General features: G+C 44.8%; 1 protein-coding gene across 1 annotated transcript in view; it reads left to right on the top strand.

The window, feature by feature from the left end:
- LOC109290029 (neuron-specific protein family member 2) overlaps positions 1-21,012 on the top strand; it is a 70,037-nt gene that overhangs the window by 28,546 nt on the left and 20,479 nt on the right. The window contains exon 2 of the mRNA XM_019506402.1: positions 2,019-2,138. Within this exon, the coding sequence (XP_019361947.1) occupies positions 2,019-2,138 (120 nt within the window). The remainder of the gene's footprint in view (positions 1-2,018; positions 2,139-21,012) is intronic.

Genomic DNA, 21,012 nt, shown 5'->3' with positions numbered 1-21,012 from the left:
GGTATACTACTAAACTAACCTTTTCTGAAATGCTTGAAATGTCAGAGGGCAGTAGCGGGCCTTTGGTAAACAAGGGGTTTACCACAGTCCCAGAACCCCTTGCGTGGGTGGCAGCTTGGAGTCAGAGGGGCCAGGATACCGTTATGATGATCCACAGTCTCATTTATTGTAAGTTCTGTGGGACAATGATCATCTTTTTGCATTTGCTACTTGTACAGAACCTAGCAAAAAATGGGGTCCTTTTCTATGCCTTGCACTACTGCAGGCATCATCATCTGATGGATTTGACCCCCCACTTCGGGGAGTTTTCAATTTCTTTTCCTGTTTATGTTCACTCATTTTATTTCCTTGTTATCAACAATATCCCTTGAGAAGAAGACCTTGCTGATGGTCTCTCGCTTTTTTTCTGTTGAGTCATTCCAGCAAATCTCTGATTAAGAAACTGGAGAGCAGATGCACTGTGACATACTTTGCAAGGCTCTCCTCGGCTCCTCTATGACAGTGCTTTATGCCCTTGCAAATTACTTGATCAAACAAGGACAGGTGGAATGATTAATATGGGCCTGCATACACAGAAGGCTGGCTGCTAGTGTGATCAGTAAGCAGTCTCAGGTAGTTTTCTTAATAATTGAGGACTGGGGATTTCCCCCCCTCAAGGACAATAATACAGAATTGTAATGGACTATTCCTTGGGCCACTACATACAGTGGGCCTGGGTAGGTTTATTGTCACTCTTAAACCAGATCCCTGGTTGTGGCTAGAACAGCTTGTTCTTCGCTATACACAGGACCTTGGCTGAACTCAGAGAGGAGGCAATAATGTCAGAAAAAACCATCAATGACAGGAGAAAATACAAATTATATCTAGATACAAATAAGGCTCTTAATATTTTATTTCATAGTCACAGAGCCCATCGTTGGGTCTAGTGTCAGAGCATATGGGAAAACCATCTTACATATATTTAAGGAATTAATCTACACCCAAGGTCTCCATTAAACAAGATAAATGAATTTGAAAGAAGTCAAAGAGATTGAATTGGAAATAAATCAGACATTGCAGGGAGAACATGAACACTGTACCACTACTCCTGCATTGCTTTCTGCAATTAGATAGGGAAAATATATGCAGCTGGAAACTGCAGAGCAGAAGGTATCTGGGTATTGTGCTTGCTTGGTTTAAAAATAGAACATGAATGCATTTTCTGAGCACTGGTTAGCAGGTGCTAATGGGCAATACTCCATAATTTATAGCACAGGCTTTAAAAAGGGCTAGGAGGAAAATAGGAGAATTGGAGCCAAATCCTGTGGCATCCTGTCAATTTTTGGTTCTCTTTGGGCCCAAACCTGAGGTCTGTATTTGTTTTGAACACACAACTTACACAAATACACACTGCCTCCATTAGAGTTTTTCCCACATGGCAAAAAAGTAGATGTGTTAGGTAGGGTGTTCAGAGGTGGCTCTATGATGTACCACATATTATGTAATATCATGAGCTTGGAGACTTTGGTGCTTCTTCAGGGGGCCTTTTTAGACATGGATGAATTGTTCCTCAGGTATTTTCCAATGTACTGTATTGTGATCAACTGGCTCTCCAGCAACTTGGGGAGCATGAAGCCCTGAGGTTTTTAGACCATTTTCAATATAATGTATTGTCTTCTAATAGTTATTTTAGGGATATCTGAGAAAATTCCATGGTTTAAAGGGCCAGATTCCTCAGAATACCAACATTTTGTTCCCTACATGGGTTTTTGGTATTTTGATAGGTTGGTTTGGTATTTTTCTCAAAAGCTGCCAGTTTTCAAAATATGCCTATGTCAGTGATTGCGTTATAAGTGATTTTGTGGGCAGTTTTTTAATTGTGAAGATGACAGCCTCAGTGTCCTCAGACTGTGTTAAATTAATGGTTGTAATACCTCTGAGGTGGTTCAATAAAGGTGAATATAGAAAAGCTACATTTCTGAGAGGAGAAAGATGGGCTTGCTTTGAGCAGAAATGTAAAATGTTGACATTTTTTTCAGGTGATTGTGAAAACAAGAACAGAATATCAGCCTGACCAGAAGAACAAAGGCAAACTCAGGGTGCCTAAAATTGCTGAGTTCACAGTCAGTTTCACTGATGGAGTAACAGAAAGACTAAAGGTAAGAAATAGTACAGAAATTGCTTTCTACCTTAATTTGCAAGATTATCATATTTCACAATAACTTAACCAATGTGACCATGAAAATGTTAAAACTTAATTCTCTCTTTACCACTGGGGTTAATGGGAATTTTGCTGGCAGAAGTCTGTTATTTTGGGTACAGCTATAGTGCTAGTTGGCCCTAAAATTCTATCCCTGAAATAATTTTTTTAATGTTTCCCATCTGAATCTGGGACAAAAATTTCAAACTCCAAAAACGTTAATCAACAATCAAGTAAAAAACAAAACCAGTTTGTCCATCAAAATGTTTTGTTTCAGAATCTTTAAAGTGCCTCACTCCAATTTTGACCATTAAAAAAAATGTTTTGCTGTTAGTTAGCTTAAATTTCTGAATGGTAAGTTGTTACAATGCAAAAGTACACAGAACTTTTTCATTTTATATATGCTGAAATAATCTGACAGATGACATCTATACAATTTTTGAGCTGTCTTCCAAACAGGGCCTTTATCAAAACTGATCCCTTCCTGGGGGCAGTTTTGATTCAGTGAATTGGTATTTTCTGTCAAGAAACAGTTTCATTTAAATATTTCAAATCAGTTCTACTCGTAGCCATTAAACAGCCCAAACCTGTGAGACTGCAGCTGAGTAGGACAGGTTTTACTCCACATCCTAACAAACCATACTACATAATGGACGGGTGTACACAAGACGTTTTGAGCACAGTAGACTAATTCTATTGCACATCAGTACGGTGCCAAAGCCCATGCTAATGCGCTAATGTGCAGTTGATTTAGTCTACTGCATATTAATGTCACAAAAAGACCATTTGTTTGCACGAATGCGCAGTAGCGCTGATTACAACGCATTGAGTTTGTACCTGTCATTACAGGTGCATTAAATAATGAATGTTGAGACACATCCAGTAACTGTTATTTTCTCACTCTCATTGAGCAGATCCCAAACTTTTACTAAGCGCTGTAAAAGTGCTTTTTATGCTTTCATTATTAAATGTAGAATTCAATATGATGACATCTGACCCCACTTCTAGAAAGGTCAATGAAAATTCCCCCTTTAAGTTTAAACAGAAAAGCAGGGTCAGGAAGAAGAGTTGTAAGACGGAAGAAAAAAGTGCCTGACTCAACGGTTCTAGAACTGGGCTTATATTACTGTGAGCCTTTGTTCAATTCCTTGCTGTAGAGGTTTGGGATATTGTATCAGATATACTGTTGGCAGTCCAAGTGCATTTACTTCTCCAAGCATGCAGCAAAAACTGCTGAACACAAGCACTTCAGCAAAACTGAAAGTACAGACAACACAGACTCATTTAGAAGTACAGTTTTGTTATGATTATTTTCCAGTAACTCAGGAGATGAGTATTACTTTGAATACAGAAGTCTGTCAAAACTGTAACTGATAAAAAACCAAAATTGAATATTAACTGGTTTCATTGATCTTTATAACAGCTGAGACCAGATTGGTTCAGCTTTCCAGAATGGTTGATTTCTTACTGGGATACAGGTTGTAGCCATATTCATCTACAGGCAAAAGGAATCGGAACTCATGGTAGTGCTGAAATCTACTGGCAGTTTTGTTAAACATGATAGAATTGTTAATTTTTTCCCATTGATTCACCAAGTAGTGCAAATTTATGTATGGATAATGTTAGTGATTAGACATTTGTATCTGTGATTCATTTTCATGTGGTCTGTGAAAAAATGGGAGTGGTCTTATTTTTGTAGCCGGGATGGTGTGCTTTGATCTCAGCTGGTTACCTGGGTCATATCATGCTGTTAACAGTTAGGGCCTTGTTACATGTTAATTTTAGGAAGCTTCTAGAGCTCTTAACCCCCAGATTGTCCACACATTAACACATGAGACCAGTTTTAAGCACTCTTTAGGCAGATTTAAGTTACGTCACTCCATCTGAGGATTATCTCTGATCTGTGTTGCTCAGTTTGTGTTACCTAATGTATAGCCACTCTAGGCTTCACATTAGTGTGAACACCCCACTCGCCTGCCCCTTGCTGGCCTGGATTGGGCTCATTGCCCCTCCTTGATTGGCCTGCTGACCCCTACCCCCGTCCCTCAGCAGCCCTGATTGGGCCACTGCCCCCACCCTCCCAGATTGGGCCCATGGCCCCCTACCCCCGAACCGCAGATCCCTATTCACCTGCCCTTGTCCCCTTCCTTGCCTGCTTCACCAGACAGTCTGGCACAAGTAAGCTGGGGAGGGGTAGAAAGAGGGTCAGAGGGGTTAGCCCCAGAGGTTGTGGAGGGGGGAGCAGGGGGAGCCTTGGGAAGTAGGGGAAATGGGGGAAGCCTAGAATGGGAGTGGGGCAGTGGATTTCTTACCTTTCAGTCCTCAAGGCCCTTACTGGCTTGAATGTGTGATTGCGTCTAACACAGATCAACAGATGAGCAGCTTAAAGTGCAACATGCAACAAGGCCCTTAAACTGACATCAAAACATTATGGCTGATAGAAAAGCAATACCTGGAAAGCTGTCCTTTGGGGCACATGGCCATCCCAATGAGCAGAAACATGCATTCCCCGGGAACAAACAGTAGTGGAACATAGTTTCATAGTTTCATAGTTTCTAGGGTCGGAAGGGACCTGAGCAGATCATCTAGTCTGACCCCCTGCCATGGCAGGAAGAGCACTGGGGTCAAATGAAAACCCCCAGGGTGGGAGCCTGCACCACCTCACTTGGAAGTTGGTTCCAGATCCTAGCCGCCCTGACCGTGAAGTAGCGCCTCCCGATGTCCAACTTAAACCTTCCCTCCGCCAGCTTGTGACCATTGTTCCTGGTCACTCCTTGCGGCGCTCGGGGGAACAGGGACTCCCCCAGCGCCTGCTGATCCCCCCTAACCAGTTTATAACAGGCCACAAGATCCCCCCTCAGCCTTCTCTTTTGAAGGCTGAACAGGTTCAGGTCCCGCAACCTTTCCTCATAGGACCTACCCTGCTGTCCCTTGATCATATGAGTGGCCCTCCTCTGGACCCTCTTGATGCTGTCCACATCCCTCTTGAAGTGCGGCGCCCAGAACTGGACGCAGTACTCCAGCTGCGGCCTGACCAGTGCCGCATAGAGGGGGAGGATCACCTCCTTGGACCTGCTCGAGATGCATCTGTGGATGCACGACAAGGTGCAGTTGGCCTTCCTATATTTGTGCAGTTGCTAGTTGTCCCTGGGTGCATGCTCTGGCTGGCCACAGGGCTGGCCCCAGCACCTGGGTTGGCCCCAGCAGCCTTATTTGGGATCCTGGGGGCTTCTTGGGGCTCCAGCAGCAGTGATTCCAGGTGTGCACAGCCTGGATGGCAGCTGAAGTGTGGCTCTGGCCAGCCAGGCTCTGGTTTCAGGCAGTGCATGAAATGCACTAAATGCACCGCCCTGCTTTATTCTGGCATGGGATTTTTGACATCAGGATTTCCCAGTGTCAAAAAAACCTGCTGCACTGCAAATTAGCAGAGTGGCGAATGCCTACATGTGCAATGCGTGCAGTTTGTGGCGCCGGAGATGGGTCTGCAGTGCCACAAACCACACATGCATGTGTGTTGGGATTCGCCTACATGGAGCTGCACTTGTATGAGTAGCAGCATGAATGCTAGTTTAGACATGGCTGAGATATACTAGGTGATGGAAACCAGTACCAATAGTGTACAGAGGAGAAGCAGGATCACTGAATCTGAGAAACACATGTACAGAGGAATAAAACAGAGTTCTACTGGAAGATTTGCATAGAAACAGTAGGACATACTAAGTACAATTATTCTGGTTATCCTAATTAACTGTCATCACTGTCTATTTAGAACTTGGTCCTACAGCCCTTAGCCCAGAAGCAATGAATGGAGATCAGGTTTGAATTTCATCTAAGGATCTGGTCCTATTATTGAAAAAGAAGCCAAAAACATTTGGAACATTTGAAGCCAAGAACATGATACATGTTGGAGGCCCATTATTTATTATAATACACAGTTAAAAGTGTAGTCCCACTGCTGCAGTCTCTACATTTTATTTAATCTATTCCTGCTAGGGGATATCTTCCTTTTCCAATTACTCAAACCCCCCAACCTGCTCCTCTGTCTCAGATCCTCCTCTGGATATTTTTTTCTCTCTCCCTTTCATAGTTTCCATGTGTCTCTTCCCCATCTTTTCTTGACCTCTCCCACTCCTAATGCAAATAGGATGGCAAACAAAAGGGACAAGGCAGAAGGCCCTGGGGAAACAGGAGGTGATTCTGAAATCCACTTCAGCGACATCCGTTTTGTTAACTGGCTTTTCCTTTGCTGTATGGGATGGAAGAGAGGGGTTTGCTGTGCAGTCACAGCTCCTCCTATGCAGTCTAGCAGCATGACAGTTTGATTTGTAAGCTATTTCCTTCCCCTAAATTCCATATGATTTTCATTCTGTACTTTTCAGTGTCACTTATTAATCACTCAGCCTCACGCCTGAAAGTGGATAAAACTATAAGCCTCTGTCTGCCTGCTTTTCATAAAGCTTCCATGTATTATAGTAAGTTTGTGGTATTATTTCCTGACCAAAATGAGCTGAGATAATAGATTATATTTTATTACCTTTTGTACTGGATTTTTTTTTGTTACACTACGCTTTTATATAGATGCACATTTTAGGAAGTTATTAAAAAAATACTGCCCTCTGGTTATAGGCAGGTCTAGTATCTGGCACTGATGAAATCATTTTACATTTGTTTTTTGTAAGAGGAAATCACAGTAAGTGCTTAACTTTTCTTATCTCAGTTTTGGCCACATTGTTAGAAGCTTTAAAAAAGACAATATAAATGAGATCATATTTTCTGTTGCTGACTGGTTGCTCTGTACAGCTCGTAAGTAAGCAATATGTTAGAAATATCACCCACACCTTTTCGTTAATGGCCTGATTATAATTAGAGTATTCCTATATACGTGAGTCAGATCTTCAGCTATTCTAAATTGCCACAGATCTGATCAAATGAGTCATCCTATTGATTTCGCCAGGATGGATGGTGCGGGCAAGGTGAGCAGTATTTGGCTCAGTATCTGGTGTATCTGTGCTGGGGGAGAATTCACTGAGAAGAGTGGGCAAGAAAGTAAACTGGAAGATCTCTCTCCAAAGGCTCTTGCCATTGTACAGTTGGATTAGACTCTTTCAGTAAATCAAGTGTCTTAAAGGATAAGAAATGAGGTGCCTTGCTTCCTACTTTGCCCTCAAGGGGAGCATTATCATCAGTTCAGCTAGAAATAAATGTTGTGATAATAAGGCCAAGTGAGTCTCTATTATTAATAATCATGAGTGGAAAAGAGCGGTTGGATCCCATAGTTATGATTATGTTCCCCACCTTCTGATGATCCTTCTGGAGCTGCTTTTCCTTCTGCTTCTTAGTGTTCCTTATAGACTGTGTCAACTGGGAAAGTGTCTTTCCTTGTGCTATGTTCCTTTCTGCCTTTGGTCCTGGAAAGGTCACAGGGAAAGAAGAGGAGATTTTCTCAAAGTTCTCATTTTCCCCCCTGAATGCTGTAGTTTCATCACAGAGAACTTGGCTTCTTCTGTGAAGGAAGTTTCAAGACGTTACGAACATGGCTGCTAAATCTGCAGATGCCCTTTATTCTGCTTTACTGGATATCTTTTATTGAAGAGGTTAATAAATTATTAGACAGCTTTCTAACGTGAACATGCCAAAGCCAGAATGCAAGCTTATATATGTGTAGCTTTCATCTGTCTAGAGTAGTACAGATCTGATCTCTTTAATTATCATAAAGTCTGACAGCAGCCACTGTCCCTAGGCAACGGTCTTATTTTACTCTTCCTCCTCCTAGAATTTTAGATAGCTTCTGAAACTTGTCACATCACCTAATATATGAGATTATGTTTCTTTAGAGCTCAGTACACAGTGTCCTGGAAATTTGACCAATTAGTCCTTTTCTTCAGCTGCATGAGTCATCCCATATATACTTTATAAAAAATGTTTAAATAACCATGTGTAGAAGGGTTACAAGAAAATGATGTTAAAACAACATTAAGGTTGAACCATCCATATACAAAAGTAATACCTCTTATTATTTTTTCTCCCCACTGAGAAGAAATGACAAAATATACTCTAAGCCAACTGGTACTAGTTTATAAGCTATTTCACTTCCAGGCAGTTATACCTTCATAAAGTGTCCCTCTAGGAAGTTTTGGAACTGACTTAGGTTTTTCTTTGCTCCTTTGTATCATTGAGGGTACTCCCAGTCTAGCATGAGCCCCACCAGGCCCATCAAACCAGAATTGGATGAATGTCCAGTAAACGCTTTGGGATATACAGCCACACTTTTCTGTGTTTTCAAGTCTGTGGTTCAGTACGGAAGACAGTAGACCTGATCTGCTAATTTAATGCACCATCACAGTAGTGTTTTGAGTCCCCAGCAAGACAACATGCCTCTTCTCCAGGTCACAGTAGAGCTAGGCCTGGATGCACGAAGGGAGACTTTCTTTTTTTATAGTTAATGACATTTCAGGCAGTGGATTTGGAGAACAAGGTGGTCTTGTGCTAATATTTGCGCAGTAATTTTTGTGAGCATCCATGTTAGTCCTTCTTATCAACCTTAGTTGAGTGTTCTGATTTCCAGGCACATTATATTTTGACTGTTCTGGAAGTTAGGATCTCCAGGGATTAATTTGTCTTTCACCCTACACCTGTTCAATAAATTCACTTTACCCAGAAAACAACAGAAGCCTCTGAGCCAGTTTACGCTCCTGTTTATACCCCTGCCCTCTCCCCTTTATCATATACAAGCAATTCTACTGTCCATCTAGTGCAGGGGTGGGCAATTATTTTGGGCAGAGGGCCGCTTACTGAGTTTCGGCAAGCCATTGAGGGTCACATGACAGGCAGCCCAGAGCAGATAAATGTTAATTTTCTAAATTTTTTAGGGGCCCCATGGGCCAGATAGAATGGCCTGCAGGGCCGTGTCCAGCCCCTGGGCTGCATTTTGCCCACTCCTGATCTAGTGTGACATCGGTAATCATGATGCTCCTAAATAAAACATTCAGTGTTGGCCCTCTGGGCTCAGCAGTTTAATACACCACTCGGAGTGATGGACCATAGATTCCCTCCTTTGCAAAAGCCCTACAGTTCTTCACTTTTCACGGATTTTTCTCTCTAGAAAGCTAAATTAATTGGCCTCCAGAAACTGAAATAATTAAACCACACTCTTGGCCCTGACAGAACAAATTGGAAGTGGGTGGATGCAGGAAAAAATTGAGATATTTCAGAAGATGTTTTCTTGTGAGTAGTTTATCTAGCTGGAAAATCAGTCTTGTGTATTGATCAGTGCCTCACTAAACAAGACTGGTAACTTCACCCTTTACTACAAGGTGGCGAGATCCATTTTCAGATTCACTGGCTGTGTAATCTGTTCCTTCAGAGAATGCAGCTACAATGTATTTCTTATCACTCTAGATCAAAAAGGTTGAAAAACTGTCGAGATATGTGGATTTCTAATATGCAGGGAGAGAAATGATTCAACTTACTTTTTGAGGTTCTCAGAAGCTGGTGGAACCCATTTAAGCATGCCTGTCAACTGCATACACCTGTCTAAGCAATGAGTTCTCTCTGCCCCTGAGTTGAAGAGGCAGGATGAAACCACCAGGCTGATTTTAGAGGCAGATTTATGCACTAGAAGGATAAATTGCAATAAAAGAAGACAAAATCTGTTTGCTTCCAATCAAGCTCTACAAGGCAGGCAGAGAGAGATTAGTTCCTTACCTTATAAAGTGTGCATCTGTTTAATGCTATTGGTTCAGAATTAAGATAGGCTATATGGACTGCTGAAAGTGCAGTGTCAAATTGCTGTTGGGGTAAATGGTGGTAGCTGAACTGATTTTGAAGGTGCTTCATCCTGGTCCACCAAGAGAACCAGGCTCCTTTCTGCAAGAGAGGTTACTCAGATAGGGTCCACAGGACAAGCATGCATCTGACAGAATTGCTGGCCCTTGACCCTGTTGAAATGAATGGGGAATTTTACTTTAGTAGCGGCACGTTTTGGCCCAGAATCTGTATCTATTTGTTTCTGCATGTGAAAGCTGCTGAGATGTGACCAAGAGTGTCTCTCATGATGAGCAGCAGAAAATTGGCTGGGTGGGGATTTTTGGCTTCCAGGGGCTCTTTGTCCAAATTAGCCTGCCCTGCTTTTCTGTTTTCAGAAATGCCATATGTCTCCTCAGGATGGACAGGTAGATGGACACATCTTTCTCCCCCTGTCCCAGCCATTTCTAAAGGGCATGTCACCATCTGGGCTGCCAAGCAAGGTACTCTGCAATTCTCCCCTGTGGAGTCGCAGTCTTTCTCTTTCGGTGCTACTCCTGTGCCTTCCTTGCCATGTGCTAGTCTACCAAATTCTCCAGTAAGACTCTGCCCAGACCTGCTTCTCACATGCTTTTTCATAAGATTGCACTGCGCTGGGCACATCAGTAAGGGCTAAATCACTCATATTTACCCGTAATGTTCTGATCTGTATCTCTCCACCCTGTAGGACATCACTTTGCTACATTTCCCCGTAGGATGCTGCTCTGTGCTGATATTCCTAACCAGCAGAGAGATGAATCATTTACAGCAAAATGGTCCGATGTGCGTCCTTGTGCCAATTCACCATGTATATATAAAAATAAAATAAAAGGCCCCTTTAATTGCTGAGTTGCCACAGGGTAGCGATAACTCACAGGGAAAAGGCTCATGTCTGTGAGCTATGCAATTTTCCCTACTGCTTTTTAATAATAATAATAGCAATAATAATAAAATAAAAATGTTACCATAGCAACTGCCACATCACATATCAGTTATCTCTCAGATGCAGGGAGGTGGCTGAAAGATCCCATTACACTCACTAATGTGAGCAGTGCTTCAGGGAGGGAACATGCTCTAATAAACAGAGATTTTTCTCACTTTACTGAGAATTGTTAATGTGGTTGGGTTATTATTTCTGGGCTGAAAACTATGCAGCCAGTTAATGTTTTTTTTGTTCCAGGAAAGCAAGGGGCAAGCAGAGACAAATTGGCAATTTAGGGGCAAAGGGTGTTTTCAGACACTACCAGACCTAGTTCCCTGCCTCTGTAAAACGTTCATTTTCAGTGGGCTCTGCCTCCCTTTTACTCTACATGATGTGTTGTTTTCTTAGTGGCATTGGAGAGTTGTCTGTTTTTACTTCTGGCATCCAAATCTCCAGGGGATGACCAGCGGTCTTCTTCCATGGACACTAGGACGAGCAAGAGGATGGGCAAAAGGAACCCGCTTTCACTCCAAGACGATGGGTCACAACACTTCTTTGCTTCCAGTCCTTAAACACTTAGTGACCTGCAAGCCTTGCATCTGGTCCAGTGAAACCTGATGCATGCTAAGACTTTGTGTCATTCTAAACATCTCTTAATTAACCCAATCAAGGCATATACGAAAGGAAATTAGAAATATTGCCTGAACTCAGCAGTCATTCTTCTCTTTCCCCCCTGGCTGAAAGCAGGAAACAATAAGATATGTTACATATGTTCCAGTCATCCTGATGTGCTCAAAGACTGACTCATGGAGCCATTTGTGATCTTCAGTGATAAATCTGAGTTTTGAAGATGAGCTGTAGTTATGTCTGTTGTTTCAGTCATTGAAGAAATATAGTGCTAATTTTACCACGTGTTAGCCTTACCTGGTACCATTACTGTTGGCAATCTTACATTGCTCAGCATGTGGAAAAGTTCAGGTTCTGTGCAAGCAGTTCCAGCTAGCGTGTGCTTCCCCATTACAATGGAGGCCTAATGAAAGCCAAGCCAGGAGCGTTATAAAGGTTCTATGACAAAAACATGTTATCAGAATTGACAAGAACCCTACATAGAATAGACTTGGGACCACCTCATACATAGGAGCCATGTAAGTCCAGATTATTGTATCAGAAGTAGGGACTCAACCAAGGACGTATTTCTAGTTTCATATCTGTGTGATGCACATACATTCTCTTGCACCAAAGACTGAACTCCTCCAGCATATTTCTTATCCACTGCAAACAACATTGAATTAATCAGCAGCCTTAGGTCAAGGTCTTTTTATTTAATTGATTTGTTTGTGACAGAGAATATAATTTCTGCCCAGAAAACACATGCAAATTCAGTGCCATTGCAATTGCTGGGCTATCTAGATGTATAAGAACTCTTTGCAGGCTGGAGACACCTGATCAATCTGTACTGAGTGATGTTTTCCTGGGGAAACAAAGGAGTTATGTCATGGAAATTTCAATTGACCCTTTGCTGTAGTGTCACAGATGCAATACAAATCCTGAATAGTTTTTCATTAAGAGAAGGGAGGTGCTTGGACTGAATGAGAAACCATGCCGCACACAAATTGCAGAACCTAATTGCCATTTCAGTTTATTCTGAGTAATTTCTTTCGACAGAGTCTCTTTGTCTTTAACAGTCAAAGCGCAATGCTTCTTTCTGATGTCTCCCCACACATCCCCCCTACCTTGCTCCCCGCCTTCGGTTGTGACCTTTATTTGTTGGATAATTTTCTTGTCAGTGTTTAGGGTGGAATAAAGGATGATTGAAGCTGGTTTGGCTACTGTAGCAGAAAAGAACTAACAAGATGCAAGGAGCAGAGGTTTCTGTTGAACTAAAGCCAAATCAGATTTTATTGACTCTAGTGAAATTTGTTTCAACTATTGCAACCGAACCACAGAATACTGAAAATCAGACAGGTGAAATCCATCCCTCTACTTGTCTTCTAACATTTCCTGATTTATTTTTAAAGTAGCACAACTTGCTGATGGAACAGGAAACAGAACTAAACTCCCGCCTAATACTTGCAGGCATAGTAGGTATGTTGGGCCATGTTCTCAGCCAGAGAAAAGCAGCATAACTCCTTTGAAAGCATCAGTCTACACCATCTTAAGTCCTAGGCTAGAAAGATTGCTCCTATTTGGTTTGGGGTTTTAAAGGAGACTAACATCTGTATGTTAATATGGTCACAACTTACTGCCTTTCTCATTTAAAAGAAAAGGACTTTTAATTCTTGTGTTGCCTGTGGGACATCTCTGTGGCCCAAGCCAATTTCTAGAAAATGGAGGAACGCTGCCACACTGTTCTTGTGCACGATACCCACATAATAAGCAAAGATTTGTAAGTGAAATGGGTGTACTGGAGCATGAACGTTGCTGCTTTATTAGTTTTATTTCCTGACCCGTGATGACATAGCGAGATGTAGAAATGCATTTGAGTACCTCAGCCTTTTCAAAGGAAAATGTTTCCAATCGATTTTTTTAAACCACCAGAGTCCCCTGAACAAAGGTGTTTTAAAATATGCATGTGTGGCCTTTGATTTCATTTCAAGTGCAAAGTCCGCTGGCTTGGGGTGGAGAAAGTTATCTCATGCATTTAAATGTAGACAGCTTGATTGTTCTGAGGATATTTACATCTAGTCCTCTGTTGCAATGGATGAAGTGCTAAACGTCAGTACTGCATGTAAAATTAAAATGTAAAGAAGTGACTGGAGAACAAATAAACAAGAAAAAGCCTGAAGGAGTGTCCCTTAGCCTAGTTCAGCCCAGTGGAGCAGTACTGGAGCTGCAAGCTATGCACTGTTCACAAATTGCTTCAACAGGTAAGTTATAAGAGGCTGCAATCTGGCAACCCAAATACACGTTTCAAGGAGCTGTGATTCAGTGAGATTTTGCAAACTTTAGCTTGAATGTGTGCTGGTGCAAAGCAGAATTGCTTCAGGGTATGCTCAAGGAAGCATTGTAGGTCTTATCCTTGGGAATTTTTCTCAGCTGGCTATATCCTTAGTGTAAACCTGCTTTGGTGGGGGCTTTAGTGTGACCTGATCAAGTCTGAAAAAACTCAGCTCAGTGTGAGACAGAGGAAGGAGACATTAGGGAAAAACCCAAGCCTTTTGTTATATCCAGTGAATTTACTTTTAATCCAGTGATTGCTTTTTGACTTCCCTGGGTATCTGGCCTGTTAGTTTTGCTGGTTAGTTATCACCAGTCTCAGTTAATGGGCACCTTGGAAAATAATCCAGGACCTGATTTTCAGAGACAGGTAGACTCCCCACTCACACTGCAGCCAAGGGCAGTTGGGGGTGCTCATGTCTACTAAAAGGGTAGATCCTGGCTTAGGGTTACCATATCTTCAGTTCCAAAAAAGAAGACACCTGTCGTGTGGGGGTGGGGAGCAGGGGGAATAGGACTGTGGTGGGGGGCAGTGATATGGTGGTGCCCTGTCCCTGCCTCTTCTGTTGCCTCTCACTCTCAAGCCACAGCCCCCTCCACCAGCCCTGCTGCTGTCCCTGACTCCTGGCCCACAGACCCCAGCCATGCCAGTGCCCCTCACTCCCAAACTGCAGTACTCTGCCACCCTAGGCCATGCTTGTTCCCCTCACTTCCTCACTGCAGCCCCCTGCCTATGCCCCAGCCCTGTTGGTGCCCCTCACTCTTGACCCACAGACCCCTGCCCATCCCTGAAGCCCTGTTGGTGTCCCTCACTCCTCCCCTTGCTTCCCACAGTGGAGCAAAGCAAAAACCCAGACATTTGCTCAGATTTGAAAAACCCGCCTGGACAGGGATAGGAGGACTCAAAAAGAGGACATGTCCAGAAAAACCTGGATGTATGGTAACCCTATACTGGCTGTCCGTATGAAGTAAGAGGTTGTTTTATGGGGAGGACATTTTTATGGGGAGGACATTCAGTGAGTGCTCCTAAAGACAGCTCTGCGGCTCAAGCATCAGCCCAGTGATGCCTACTTGTGCATATCTATTTTAGGCATGTATATGGTACCCACCACCGTTGTGCCTGAGCACAGAACATCTCTGTGAGGGAGCTACTATTATGCCATTTTACAAATGGGGAGCTGAGGCACAGGATCCTCCAAAGGATACAGCCATTGCTCTGCAATGCACCGACTTACCCTTGGGGGCACTGATGCTGAGCAAGAATCCTCAGCCCTACATTAGATGCCCAGGCAATGCAACAGGAGAGACAGCATCCTCAGGAAGTGTAGCGGTCAGGGAAAAAGAAGACTCTGTAAACCAGTGATGCGCACGCTTTGCTGAGAGGGAACAGTCCTGGCCCCCTGCCCTGCCTCCTGTGTTTGCCTGTTTATTATCCAGTGACTGTTCAATGCAATTCATAACAGTCCTCAACACAGGGTCTAGAACTGAGGACTCTCCTCCAAAGGGAGCACCCACCTAACTGGGCTACAGAGTCAGACTTCATCTTACATGCTCTTCTTTTGGCTCCACGACTCTTCCACTGCTTTGCACATAGTAGCCCAGCTTCAACAGAAGGTGCGGAGAGTGGGGGCCTTAGCCTGTCCAAGCCCATTGATAGTGGCTATGCCGCTCCCTGTAAAGTGAGAGCTGTGTGTTCAAACAGCTTCAGGGGGAAGTCAAGTCAGAAACCTGCCCTCCCATTTCCTGGGCATGTGCTCTAACAACTTGGCATTGGGCAAACGGCACAATTCTCATCTTCCTTCCCTAGTCACCTAAGGCTAGGCAGGGACATCAGAATCCCAGTTTCAGAGAGGTGTACAAACTTTTAGCCCTGACTACATAGCTAAATCAGGGGAGGAGAGGGTGGGAGAGAGAGAGTTTTACATGTACCAGTGGGCTGTTTTAGGTGTCCCTCTACTTGGTGGGCTGAGCATTGGGAAGGGGTTCGCAGATCTCTCTTTTAGAATCCCCTTAACAATAGCTTTAGATGCCTGGTGCTGCAGCCTTTATTCATGCCAGCAGACCCATGTGGATCAGGTCCTGAGCAAGTGAGTATATTTGAATAGAAGCATGAATGATGCTTCCTCTTGGAAGGTGTGGTAACTAGCAAAATAGAGGAGAGCCATTTCACTTTAGCCTGAAAGTTAGGGCATTTTTCCAGAGACCAAAATATTAGCTTCCATCCAAGCAATTCTGCCAGCCTGCGAGGGGAAACCCACCATTTCCTGTGTTTTTCTCCTTTAAAGGAGAAAATCTGGGTTTTTCTCCTTAAAAAGAGAAAATTTGGGTTTTACTGCATTTTTCCATGATGAGTAGAAAACCCGGGTCCCTGATGATGATCCCACTTACCCAGTGGAATAGGAATGGAGCAGAACATAAGTGACTGGAGAATGAGCTTCTGCACATGCTCAGGAGAAGCAGTAAGTTTTGCAGGGGGACTAAGGTTTGCACAAATAGGTCAATTGGTATAAATGTTATCTGTTAACAGAATTTGTATAATGGCAAACCCCACATACAGTAAAAGGGACAGGATGTCATGGATGAGGCATTGAGGAACACAATGAGATGTTACAAGATGTCACTGCCGAGAGGTTGGCAACAGGATAATATGCCCTTCTACAGTAATCCCATTAATTGAAAAACCTATTCAAATTAATGATTTGAAAGAAAGTCACTTTCAGTTTTGCTCTGCATGGTTTTCTAAGGTCCATTCATGAAAATGGTATGCCAAGTATAACTGGGAAGTTGGATTAGCAAATAAAGATTGGAATTACAACTGGCATTCCAGAGCTCTTGGATGTGTTACAAAGCAATAACTGCACAAAAATGTGGGTGACAAGCATCAAATACTATAACTCAGGTTTAACTATAAAGGAAGAAGATTACATTAAGAACCCCTAAAAAAAAAATCTGAGTTTGGTTGCACCTTTGTGTCCCACCTGATGACATCACCCTGTCTGCTGCAGCCATTATTACATGTCTTAGGCTAAGGACAGACATTCAAAAAGCTGGAGCCTGAATTGATTCAATCTTTGCAGGTTAGTCTAACCTGCGTAGATTGAACCAATTTGCAAGTGGATGGACATCCACTTTTGACTCCAGAAATACAGGCACATGCCTGCAGTGGCTCAGGACAGAAGCCAGGGGGTGCTAGAGTGAGCCATCATCTGGAGGGAAACTAAGCAGAGGGAAGGGGTGTAGCCAGGCCCAGGCAGGCCTGAGTGTGATTGGGGAGGGGTTTAAACCCCCATGCTGGGCTGCAGGGACCCCAGCCCAGGTCTGCCTGGAGGGAGAGGGGGAAGTAGCCTCTGTCAGGGGTCCCCAGCCCCCCCACCCCTGTTCACTCACTGGCTGGTGGCAGGAGTAGGGATGGGGCTAAGTCCTGGTAGATTGAGTGGAAATGGGATTTAATCACCCCATTGCAGGGGTGCAGGTAGAACAGGCACTGACAGGCTCTGCTCATGCACCCAGGACTGCGCACCTGGGGCTGCTGGGCCAGATGCCAATAACCTGATGGGATGGAGGGGTTTAATTTCCCCATTGCAGGGAGCAATGGTGGGGGCACTGACAAGTGCCCTGGGCAGAGTCACACCAAGGAACAGCCAGCCGGCCTCAGGGAGGGTACGAAGAGGGGGATGTGACCTGGCTGCGGGAAGGGGGGGATGTGACCTGGCGTTAGGGATGGCCTGGAGCCTGACTCACCAATGCCTAAGGCTATGGTAGCATGGCCTGGGCGGGGGTCAGCATGGCTCTCCACTCCCTGCCTCTCCTGGCAGCAGCGGTGGAGTAAACTATTGTGGTGGGCAGACGTGAGGAACCTGTCACCTGCTGCCTGCTCAGGGTGGGTGCTCTGGGTGGGCTGCTGCAAACCAGTCACTGCCTACACCCCTGGGATGCAGGGTCAGGCTGGACTGGTCTGCAGTGGTCCATTGCCTCCCCCTGCCACTACCCACACCCATGACTCGCAGCAGACTGCCCCAAGCGCCCAGTGCCACTGCGAGCAGGCAGCAGGTGACAGGTGCCTCACCCACCTCTGCTTCTGGCTTTGGACCCCAGCCAGGCTGTGCTCAGCACAGGGGGTGGGAAGCCCACAGCGGGAGATGTTTTCCTCCCACTCGCTCTTCAACCGGCCTACTAGCTGAGCAGGGGACATGGCCAGGTGATTGGCCTGGCTCCCGGCTCTGGTTGAGGAATAAACCCCCCCCACTGTAGGCTTCCCTGCAGCCAGCAGCCAGGCCGATCATCTGGCCACACTTCGTGCCTGGCTGGAAGGCCAACAGAGGAGAGAGTCAAGGGGGAAATGACTCCTGCTGTGGGCTTCTCACCCACTGTGCTGGGCCTAGCCTAGCTGGGATCCAGAGCTGGGCAGGGGTGCTGCTTTCCCTCCACTCCCACCTCAGCTGGCCTGCTAGCCAGGGAGGGGGCATGGCTGGGTGATCAACATGGCTCCCAGCTCAGGTGGGGACTGTGGGCTTCCCTACAGCCGGGAGCCAGGTGGATCACCCCGTGGTATGTTCTCCTCTGCTGGCAAGCTAGCTGAGAAGGGAGTGGGGAGGAAAAACAGCCTCCCTCTCCTACCCCCATTGCAGACTTCTGCTGTGTCCCAGGAGTGGTGAAGCAAGCATGGCCCCTGGCGCTGCCACTTTGCTGAAGCTGGCCTGGGCGGGTAAGAGCATCAGGTCTGCCTGGCACTTCCTGGGCAGAAGTGCAAACTGGTGCCTCATCCCTGCCACTGCTGGGGAGCTGAGCCTGCCCCAAGCTCCCTGCAGGTGTCCGGCAAGTCTTCCCCCCCTGTATAGCTGGAGCCAGTCCCTCCTGCCCATCAGCCCTGCCTGGCACAGCCTCTGCAGCTCCTGTCCACCAGGCTGTAACAGGGCTGCAGCCTGGCTGACCCTGGAAGAGGGAGGGGACTCACACCCTGGGCTGCAGCTTCCCCACCCCAAACTGTCCTGCAGCACGGGGCTCCCTGGTGCGTGCGGCCCACAGCCTGGCAGGTCCTGTGGGGCAGCTGGGTGGAGGTAGGGGGTAATGCCTACCTTGTGCCCAGCAGAGGAGGGAAGCTGGCACTAGGGGCTTTACTTCCCCACCCCAGCTTGGAGCTGGGTTGATTCCTTGGCAGAGAAGGGGGTGAGGCAGGGGAACCTGCTCCGCTCCTGGCTGCTGGGAAAGGAAAAGTCCTTGCTGGCAGCTGTGGGCTGGGCCAGGCCTGCTCCATTGGAGCAGAGAGCACAGCCCAGGGCTGAAAAGCATGCAGGGATGTTGGGGGACTCTGATTTAACTTAAACCAGGAAAAGGTGTGGGACAGAAGTTTCATAAACCAGTTTGACCCAAATCAGTTAAGGCTACATTCAACGAGGTTTATCTTAAACCATTTTTGGCCATTTCGAAACTGGTTTATGTGCACTGAACTTATGTTCTGTTACAGGTTTAAACTGGTTCCTGACCACTTAAACCTGTTTATGTGTGACTTCTGTCCCTAGCCTTAGAGAAACGGGCTTAGAGAAAAATGACACTTAGCATAGGATGTGTTACCACATGCTGCAGTAACATGGAAGGGCAAGGTTGAGAGCTGAACATCTTATTCAACTGTTGAAACAGTCAAGTTATCAGCTTATCATATATCAGAGGAAAACTTTAAAAGATGTCTTATCCAAGCTGCTCTGGGTCTAGAAGGGTCATCTGGAAGCTTGATGTGGTCAGATTGTTTTGCCATGTTACCAAAGTACATTTTGATGATGATCATGTGAGTGAATCTGTCAGACCTGTCAGTCTAATTAGATGTGAATCATGATGTCAGAAACAAACTGAGGCTCATGGGAACATTCAAAGTCCGGATCTCAGTTTTTCATCTTAGACTACTCTTGCTCATTAAATCGTGGTGGAGAAGCTGCTTTTTACCATAGGAAATTGTGGAGTTCTGTGGGAAGAGCTTGAATGGTGGCTTGTGCATCTCTCATTCATATAAGCAGCTTGGTGGACTTCAGCAGGATGACTCACATTAGAAATAAGTGCTTGCCACACCTTGGTGACATTGCAGGATTAATAGAAGGGCAATACAGAACTCATTTTTGTGTGAAGGCAACAATTTCAAGCGTTCACTGAATTGCATTAAGCGCTTCCTTAAGTAACAAGGGAGGAATATACTAAGCTACTAAATGCCAAAAAGAAAGAGCAAAACCTTATAATTAATCAAAGTGGAAATTCATTAACATTCAACATTTCAAGTACCGACCTGGAAAATGCCATTTCCGAAATTCCATAAGGAATCAGGGCTTGAAAAGTGAGCAATGTATTTTCCAGTCAAGGCTTTTGACTTGGCACAGAAATATGTCATGTGGACCACAGCTGGCACCATGCACATCTAAAGTGATCTAAGATTATTAGTGCCTAAACAGCCACTAGAAATTATATTACATGATGGAGACTGGCTAATATAATTAAGCCAGCTAGTTATTGTGCATGTAATTTAATTATTTGACAAATTGCTTGGAAACATGGTGTTCCTATTCCACACTTGCACTGTGCTCCTAGTATTCTCCTAGCATTAGAAGGCACAGCAGTGGGGAATTATTAGTGGTAAACTGTTTTCTCAATGGATAGTGCTTCTTGAATTGCAAAATTAATAGAGAGCTGGCAACAGTAGAGGTTGTGGAGCCCCGAGCGGTGGGAGTAGGTAAGGATGAGAGTCAGAATAGATTAGACTGAGCTTGAAAACTGGTTCAGAGATGACTGATCTTGTTTCAAGTAGATCTACTTTGTGACTTTATAGGAGACTGTTGGGGGACTCTTGGCGCTTCCCAATAAGACCTATGGAACCTGGTTTCTGAGTAGCACCTGCCAAGGGGTTTCCATAAGATACTATGGGATGGGAGAGAATGATGAGACAGAAGCAACACTGTCATTCCTCCCCCTGGCATACCCATGGATAGATTCTCCTCATTTGGATCCTTTCAGTTTAGAGAAGCCAAGAGGAGAATTTGGGCCAACACTTCAGAAAGTCATGAATACAAAACCAAGCCATAAACTGTTTGCCATAGGGGTCAAGAAGAATATGTTCTAGTACTGACTGGTTGGTTCAATACATTATAGGGGTACTTTTCTCTGTTCTGAAGCTACTAGTGTTGGCTGCTTCTAGCTAAAGTACCTGGCAACC

This window comes from Gavialis gangeticus, unplaced genomic scaffold (assembly GCF_001723915.1).
Source record: "Gavialis gangeticus isolate Ggan-Ray unplaced genomic scaffold, GavGan_comp1, whole genome shotgun sequence".
Taxonomy (NCBI): Eukaryota; Metazoa; Chordata; order Crocodylia; family Gavialidae; genus Gavialis; species Gavialis gangeticus.
Note: the sequence above shows the minus strand (reverse complement) of the source record. Positions and strands in the feature narration are given on the sequence as shown.